A 9,185-nucleotide genomic window follows, 5' to 3' on the forward strand; every position below is an offset into this window, starting at 1 on the left:
GCCATTTTCTCTTATGTTCATTTTCTACGCCTGACAGGTACGTGTAAGCATTCTAAAACACAGGCCAGTTACTTCATCAGGATCCTCAGTACATAAAGATAGTAGGTTACTTTGATATAGTTTGTTAATCTTAGGGCCAGTAAATAATTTCACATGTAGGTGATAAAGATGCCTGATCTTTCCTTGCCATCCTTTCTCTCCTGTTTATTGCTGTTTATGACCTCCGGGGTTGCTGAATGCATTCCTCCTTTTTAGTCCTGTTTTATTTACCCCAGAAGTATGCATGCTTAAATTAGCTTTTGTAGTTTAACTTTGTCCCCACGTGGGGTTTTTTGAAATGCTCAGAGAAAATCTGATTGGTTCTTACGAACACTGTGTAAAAAGTTCTTTTCACAAAAGTTCTTTTGTGAGTAAAACGACCTGGGCCAGGGGGTGGAGAGACAGATTATTATACGCACTCCTCCCAGAATCTTGCTGGTCAAGCCTCTGTGTGTATTTTATTAATCAGAGTCCAATCCTTCCTTGCTTTGGGAACGCTACACACCCCAGCTGGATAGAGGGGGACAGCCCTGTCCCCGGTTTAGAGCCTTCTTGGGAGTGTGGGAGTTCCTGCTAAGGCACAACTGCTCAACATCCTCCACTCTTGCCTTCAGGAGAGGGAGAAGAGAAACCTTCCCATTTGGGGCAGACGTTCTGGTTGTAAGCTGAGAATTGCTCATTGAACGCAAATATTTAAACCGTGTGAACCGCCCAAATAAATTTTTGTTGCAGAACAAATCCAAAGAGTTATTTCACACCACCAGAATCACCTTTTCTGTCCCATTCCTCCCCATAAGAACCGCCTTGTTGGACGGACATCACAGGCCAACGAAAGCAAGACAAACATTTGAATGCGCTAGCTAGCTGATGCTTTGTAATTTCAGGCTGGAGTGAAGGAAGTGTGCGCATCATGTTCCAAGCCTGTCCAGAACGTTCCTCTGCACCACGCATGTTTCTGCTGTAAGCACTGCGGAAGGAAGCTGAGGTGAGACATGAGACTTGAGTGAGAAAACCACGGGGTTACAGGTCACATTCAGAGAATGCAAAGATGTATCAGGCCAAGGACCCATCTAGCCCAACTTCCTGTTCCAACCAGATGCCCATTATGGGAAGCCTAGAACCTGAGTGCCACTTATGATTCTCAGCACCTGGCATCCAGATATGTTAGGGGTGTTAGGAGAGGGGTAGTACTTCTGGTGGGGGGCATGTCATGTTCCTTCTGGGGTAGCTTGTCCACCTTTGGTCCCCACTCAGCTCTCACCATGTGGCTCCTAGAAGCTGTCCACACAAGACAGTGGCCACACCCTGGGAATGGCTTTGACTGGTCAACTAAACCAGGTGAGGGTAGCTGATGGGACTCAAACCCTCAGTGAGTTGGGCATGCAAAGACAGGCTCCAGTGGATTGAGCATACGAGACCAATAGTGGGTCCATCGGCCAAGAAGGGGGTTTCTGCATGTGCTGTAGAGGGAAGTGAGAGGCAGATGGGGCTCACCCACCTGAGAAGGGAGCCCATCTAGGAGAAGGAAATATCTGATCCTAAACCTCTACTGCCTTGGGAGAACAACAGGCTCAGGAGTAAATCCTACACAAATCTAGAGTGGAGTCCCTAAGATGGTTGGATGGCGCCTTGCATGCCTCCTTCTGGCAACTCCTGCAGCCAAGCTGGTGCCAAACGTCTTGCTCTGCTTTCCTTTGGACCACATCAGCCAGGCCAAGAAGGGGATCTTGTAATCTGGGTGGCCCAGGACCTCCATACACACTGCCCAGGCTTGCACCCCAGGGAGGTCACTTGGATGCTGCAAACGCAGCCATTTGATTTCACCCCCGGAGGTGTACTCCATTTTCTTTTGAGACAGAAGGATGCCAATAGCAACTGCCATTACTGCTGGTACCCACCAATAGCACATGTGTCCAAATTTATTTCAAAGCTTAAAGTAAAGGTAAAGGGAGCCCAGACCATTAGGTCCAGTTGTGACCCACTCTGGGGTTGCGGCGCTCATCTCGCTTTCAGGCCGAGGGAGCCGGCGTTTGTCTGCAGACAGCTTCAGGGTCATGTGGCCAGCATGACTAAACTGCCTCTGGCGAACCAGAGCAGCACACGGAAACACCGTTTACCTTCCCGCAAGAGAGGTACCTATTTATCTATTTGCACTTGACGTGCTTTCGAGCTGCTAGGTTGGCAGGAGCTGGGACCGAGCAACGGGATCTCACCCCGTCACAGGGATTCGAACCGCCGACCTCCTGATCGGCAAGTCCTAGGCTCTGTGGTTTAACCCACAGTGCCACCCGTGTCCCATTTCAAAGCTTAGATGTGTCTAAAATTATTTCAAAGCTATTCAATTTACTACCCAGCATAGCTGCAGCAGCAGAGTAGGAGATGTGCCTTTTCCCTTCTTCTGGTGACCCCACTGTTTCACCCCTTCCCCATTGTCCCTCAGATTGTAGCCCATTTATTTTGCCCCACTGAACTTAATGGGGGTATGGATAATTCAGGCAGCCCTGATCTGCATAGCCCCACCCCTTCATCTGCATGGCCCCACCCCTTTCACCTGCATATCACCACTTGGCTTGTTCTTGCGTGTTGCAGTGGAACTTTGGGAAACGATGGGTGTTCGTGCATACGCGACAACCCTAACCATTTCCCTTCTGTATGTCTTGCAGCTTAGCCAACTATGCCACCTTCCAGGGCACATTTTATTGCAAATCTCATCACCAGCTGCTTGCTGGGGTTAAAAAAAGGAGCCAAGAGGAAAACGCCGGCGTCCGTCAAAGAGATCAGCAGCTGCAGATAGCCGTGCAGCCAAGTCCAGGACTGGGGTCCAAGAATAGAAATAATCGCCCAGGAAAGCTCCTCGCCAGAGAGAAAATGCAGCCGCCGTTTCCTGGTTTGTACTCTCAGGCTAAGCTGAGACCGCCTAGGCAAGCCAGGCAAGAGAACAAGCCCAGAACTAGCTGGCCCCCTTTAAAGGAAGTGGCTGGAAAAGAAATAGGTCGAAAATATGGCAGCCCTGGACCATTGCAAGATGCCGTATTGATTCTGCAATGCCGGAGTGGAGCAGATGGGAGCCATCGCGAGGCCCCGGGAGGCAAATCGATAGCAGAAAGTGCTCGGGCGGAAAAGAAGCAAAGCCAATTACCCAGCGTCCCATTTCCAAAGCACGGTTCGCATTGGATTAAAACAGCAGGTGGGAGCGGAGACTTGAGAGTATCGGGGAAGAGACAGTTGTTCATGGGTAAAAGCATCCCAGGAGCTCAGGGAAGGAAGAACGGACTCAGCATAGCAGAAAGGGCTGTGATGTTCCAAGGCAACCCGCTCAAAATGAAGAAGAGCGTTCCTGTAGTCTCACCTTTAACATCAACCCCTCTGGAGTCTCCTTCTTTTGGTTCACTGCCCTCCCGTTCAGAAGCACTCAGAACTAGTAAAGCAACTTGTTTTGCCGCTTCAGGAGTTACTGTAGCTGATGCTTCTAGTCTTGCAAAAGGTTCTCTCAAGGGCAAGAGGCTTAGTAGTGGATCTTCCTCCAGAACAGGTGCATCCGATGAAAGACATGCAGAGCAGATTTTGCTAAGAGCTGAGCTCCTTCCTAAAGCCAGGGTTCCACTGCCTGCTTTGGCACCAGCAGACAGCAGACAGAAGCTTCCAGAAGCCAGCAAAGGTAACATGTCAATCACTCTGGCGTGCGAAGAGGCTGGACAACTGAGTCACATCAGCGCTAAACCAACAGAGGTCCACAAGCCCTCCCAGGCGAAGGCTGAATCCTCAGTATATCTACCTGAGCACAAAGGTGAGCAAAGCAATGATGAGGAGATGTTGGGTTCTTCTCTTGATTCAGTGGAGACATGCCTGGCAGCTGACCAGGTAAGTGAGAATTCATGGGAAGTCAGGATTGAGTTCCCCGAAAGAGAAATGCAAGCGGTGATAGACCCAGCAAGCTTGCAAAGGCCAGAAAACCAACTTTATCCTGAAACCCACAACAGTAAGGAGGCAGAGAGTAGAAGGGAGAAAGGAATGCAGGCAGGAGGAGATTTAGACAGCATTGAGACACAAAATGGCATTCTTCAAGAGGTCTCCCAAAATAGCAAACCTGAGGAAAGAGCCACCACTTCAGACGAGGAAGCAGAAATAGGTCATTCAGCGTCCAGCTCACAAGCAGAAGACGCTAAAAAAATGAGTGTTCTGCAAAGAAATAACCCACAAGACTCCACTTTGACTTCCAACACAGCACCATTCACTCGTGAAAACCTGGAACCAAGTGGCCTACTTGCAGAAATAGCCAACACAAATGAAGAGATACCAGGAAAGTCTAGCAGTGACAATAATATCCAGCTTGAGGAAGAAACTTTCAGAAGGACCATCCTTCAGGATTCTAAGCTTCAGGTCAAAGACCAAGAAACATTCGACTCCTGTGAGGTCCCACATTTGACTGAAAAGCAAGTGATGGGAAGCACAAAGGTGGCTATGAAACCTCAGAGCGAAGATGGCTCAGGTGCACAGGCCATCTGCATTAAGGAGACCACCAAGGAGTCTGCTAGAAAGCGAAAGGAAAGGAACCCTTTGGCTCGACTTTTTGCTTCCAAAACTCAAGGCAGAGCATGTAAGCAGGAAGAACCAGCAGTGACTAAGAAAGCACTTAAGACTCAATCTGCCTTGGCCACGCTGTTCGGATATTCTTTGGAGAAAGACAAGATCCCAAAGGCATTAGCAAAACCCACAACGAAAACCAGCAGTGAAGAAGGATTATCACTTGTGTGTTTCTCAAACTTACCAAAGCTGGGCACCTGCAAGGAAAGTGAGACCTCAGGTTTTATTCAAGCAAAAGGTTCAGAAGCAGGCCTTCGGGATCCAGAGGAGAATTATGGAAGCCACACAAGGGATGGGCAGAGAGAATGTTCTCCATCCTTGGACAGTGCCAAAGCCTTCAGTGGTGATGCGCTTCCTATAGAGCTGAGCACAGATATTTCAAGTAGCATTGAAGTGGTGCCTGGAATGAAGGGTCTTGAAGTTCCCAAACAATCCAATTTGCAAATGGAAACAGTGCTCTCGGACCACAACAAGTCCTCACTATTTTCCAGCTTTCAGGATTCTCTGGCAACTCCTACAGAGAACCCGTTGCCATGTTCTACGAGCTCCTTGATGGAAACAAAGACAGAAATCACCTCTAGAGGTGATCCCTATGATCAAGATCTACAAAACTTCCCTAACCAAGCTGCCATGGATGCTCAGTATTTAGAAATAAAGGCTGAAAATGTTTCTTTATTGGGCCCTTCGAGAGAAAACAAGGCTCAGTGTGACTATCAAGTTCCTGACATGCTTCTATTTTCTATGGGGGTAGACAGATCAGCAAGCATGGATGGAAGTGGCCTGCAGTCCAGCTCTCTTGATCTGGACACAGGGAGCATGAAAGTAAAAAATGATACTTGCTCTGGTTTAAGCGCTTCAGAAAACATCTCAGAGGTGAACAACCTGCACCAGTTTTCAGAATCTGAGCCCATTAGAGCAATCACTCTTAATAACAACAACACTCCAGGAACTGGAAATTCTGAGATGTTTCAGAACCCACAATCCTGCCTTGAGCTGAGTGAAGATGTTCTCCTCGGACTCCATGTTGAAAAAGCCACTGCTGATGGTTACTCCACTGGAAAAGTGGACATCCCTTCATTGCTTGGATCTCTCCAGCATATTCCAGAGCTCCTTAGAGATACCATTCAGCGTAACACTGAAGGAACTACGGCTGCAACAGAACAATCCCTAGAAGAGATGATGTCAGCAGAGAAGAGTGATGGGTCATCAGAAAGCCTTCTGTAATGCATCTTGAAATGCAGTGTGTTCTACTCACAAGGCAAGGTTATGGGGGCAAAGTCCTAGCAGAGGTGAGTCTGTGGCTAAGAGCGGCAACCAGCAAAGTCCCCTCTCTGGGGTGCTAACTGGCTTGACAGCCCATAATTTCCCAGGTTAGGGACTGGCAACCCAAGAGAGCCCCCCCTCAAGGTCAAAGGTGCAATCCAATGACCTTTGGCCTACAACTCCCATCAGCCCCTGCCAGCCTGACCAAAGGTGAGAGAATATGGGAATCGGGAGTTCAACGGTTGGAAGAAGGCTGGGTTTTTTTACACTTCACGGCTCTGTGACTCTAGGGAAACCGTTAAAGAACACATTATCTGATTCTCTCCACGTTCTCCTTCCCCTCCACCCCACCACCTTAGTTCAATCAGCCCCAAACTCACAAACAACCAATTTAGTGCGTTCTCAATTGTCTCCCCTCCTGCTCTGGAAAGAAAAAAACCCTTAATGAGCATCACTCTGCAAAAAGGAAATTGCTCTCTCCAACCCCGGAGGGAGGTGAAAAATTCGTTTCCTCCTCTTTCCCTGTTCTTAAAATAACTCATTGCAAGATAGGAGGTCTGAGGATTAATTAGATTTCCCTTTGCCTGGGATTGAATCCCAAGGAATTAGTAACAACACCAGGCAGTCGAAAACATGCTTAGCATCTGTTTTTGGGTACCACGTTAGCCGTCCGTTTTTTTCAAAGTAAAGGAATAGCATTTTCTGCTCCCTTTTCCTTAAGACTGAGGAAGTTTCATTTGGGGGGGACCACACCTGGAGTCTCGTTGTGTCAGCAAAGCAACGACCTATTTTTTCCTTACAAACGCAACGCTTCGCCAATGCACGGAGTATGGCTTGCTTAAGGATTTGTGGATGTTTGGAATATCGTTCGGTCTGATGTTGCATTGACTGAGAAAATTTGTATCTCCCCGAGCTTCTTGCTTGATGGCAATAAAGACAAGAAATACGTAAAAATGTGTTTGATGCTAGGGGGAAAACCCACACAAGTTAAATGCTTGCACAGCCATTAAAGGAGTACATGCGCCATCCCGCAGGCAGGCAGAGTTCAGCATTTTACCTTTCCCATTCACTTCAATGGAGGGGCTCCATTCAAGACTCTGGAACTGGAAAGGCTCCAACTTGGCTATCACTTCGCAGGCAACGGTTCCAGGAGAGCAGAATCGGAATCACACATTTTATTTTTTATTTTTTAAATAATATTTATTAAAGTTTTAAAGGTTACAGAAAGAGAAAGCAAAAAACACCATTTTAAACAAAAACAATACAACACATCACAATAAAGAAAAAACAAGAATGAGAAAAAGAAAGAAAAAACAAAAAAATAAAACCCATTAAAAAAGCAAAAAAGAAAAATACAGCGAATCTTCCCATAACTTATCTTTCATTAGCTTATTTCCTTGACCTCCTCACACCTCCCTTTTTTGTATTCTAGTTCGATTATCTGTTTCAGCAAATCCTTTCCATCTTTTCAAATTTTTGTCCTGTAATTTATCTTAATATAATGTAACTTTACTTTCCCTCCTTTCACCAATTAACAGTCAGTTTTTCCCGAATCCTTTATAACATTTCTGCTAAAGCCACATAACCTCATTCCAACATCCTTCTAACATTCATTAACTTTACAATGTTTCTGTAAATAGTCTTTAAATTTCTTCCAATCTTCCTCCACCGACTCTTCTCCCTGGTCTCGGATTCTGCCAGTCATTTCCACCAGTTCCATGTAGTCCATCACCTTCACAGAATCACACATTTTAACTGAGAAGCACCTTTTGCATCATCTTTCCCATTCAGTGGGATCAACATTGCTGCTACTTCGCCTCCTCTAGGACAGGGGTCAGCAACCTTTTTCAGCAGGGGGGCCGGTCCACCGTCCCTCAGACCATGTGGTGGGCCGGATTATATTTGGGGGGGGGGGGAATGAACAAATTCCTATGCCCCACAAATAACCCAGAGACGCATTTTAAATAAAAGCACACATTCTACTCATGTAAAAACACGCTGATTCCATTTAGAAGGCGATTGGGCTGCATGCGGCCCCTGGGCCTTAGGTTGCCTACCCCTGTTCTATAGCTGTGATGAATTTCTTACGACTTTCTGGGCATAAGCAAAACCACCTTGTTCCTCCTTTTCAAGGGTTCCTGCCAGATTTCCAGAGTCAGCGGCGTGTGATGGTTAGAAGGTCAAACTAGACCAGGGTTCAAATCACCACTCATCCATGGAAGGCCTTAGGCTAGTCACTCTCTCTCTCAGCCTGGCCTACCTCACAGGGTTAGCGTGAAGATAAGAAATGGGGAGGAGGGAGAAATTGAAACAAAGAACATCAGAAAATAAGAACTTTATTTAACATATTCTTTCACCTTCTAAATTCAAGCAATCACTTGATAAAAAGTGCAGATCATGGAGTGTTTATTTGTGCAGAGAGCTTCCAAGGTGTTCTGGGCCAGCCGATTGTTCCAGGTGCTGGGGATTAAAATTCTGGATCCAAAGGAAATTGGCTGACTCTTCATCTCTCCTGAACGCCGCCAACAATGACCTCATCGTTTGTGTCATAGGCGTGTCCTAATGCCCCGGACCTTAGGTTGCCTACCCCTGCACTAGAACATCCACATCTTTGGTCTCATAGTTGATTGTTCTTATTTGAAATAGATGGCCGCCTAAGCTTGCCACTGTCTTTTACTGGCCCTGCTCCTGCGCCTTTATCCGAAGCCTGGGACAGAGAAATGGAGCAAGCTACTCTTTCAGGAGAAGAGTTAAGTCTCAGGGAAAGCTTCCCCTGATAAATTTCTGTGCGCTAGGTTGAAGCCGCATGCGGTTAAAGTCACAGGAGCAAAGCCAGCCCTCCTATGATCAGCCATTAAGCCCCTTCACAGTAAAATCAACAGGGTGGTGGGTGGAATTGTTGTTTTCTTCTTAAATCGCCTCTCTTGGCAGAAAGCCCATCAGCAATTTGATTGCCCCTTTGGACTCCAAAGTTTATCGTTCCTCTGTTAGCAAGTTGTGCATTAACTTCAGAGCCATGGGCCTAAATAAGGACACAGAGAGTGTCAGCGCAATTGCCTGTGCAGCATCTGAAGGCAGCATGATGACCATCCATATTGCTTTTGCCACATTTATGTCTTAAAGGTAAGGTAAATGTAAAGGGACCCCTGACCATTATGTCCAGTCGTGGCCGACTCTGGGGTTGCGGCGCTCATCTCGCTTTACTGGCCGAGGGAGCCAGCGTACAGCTTCCGGGTCATGTGGCCAGCATGACTAAGCCACTTCTGGCGAACCAGAGCAGCGCATGGAAACGCCGTTTA

The 9,185-nt window shown here is 47.0% G+C and overlaps 1 protein-coding gene across 1 annotated transcript; it reads left to right on the forward strand.

Moving 5' to 3' along the window:
* Window positions 1-596: 596 nt before the first annotated feature.
* LOC310745965 (uncharacterized protein) lies at window positions 597-6,840 on the forward strand. Its single transcript, XM_083579356.1, has 2 exons — window positions 597-1,024; window positions 2,703-6,840. The coding sequence occupies exon 2, from the start codon at window positions 2,908-2,910 to the stop codon at window positions 5,845-5,847; it is 2,940 nt and encodes a 979-aa protein (XP_083435482.1). The 5' UTR covers window positions 597-1,024; window positions 2,703-2,907; the 3' UTR covers window positions 5,848-6,840.
* The last annotated feature ends 2,345 nt before the right edge of the window (window positions 6,841-9,185 follow it).

The sequence above is a fragment of the Podarcis filfolensis genome (assembly GCF_964270895.1).
Source record: "Podarcis filfolensis genome assembly, chromosome: 12".
Lineage (NCBI taxonomy): Eukaryota > Metazoa > Chordata > Lepidosauria > Squamata > Lacertidae > Podarcis > Podarcis filfolensis.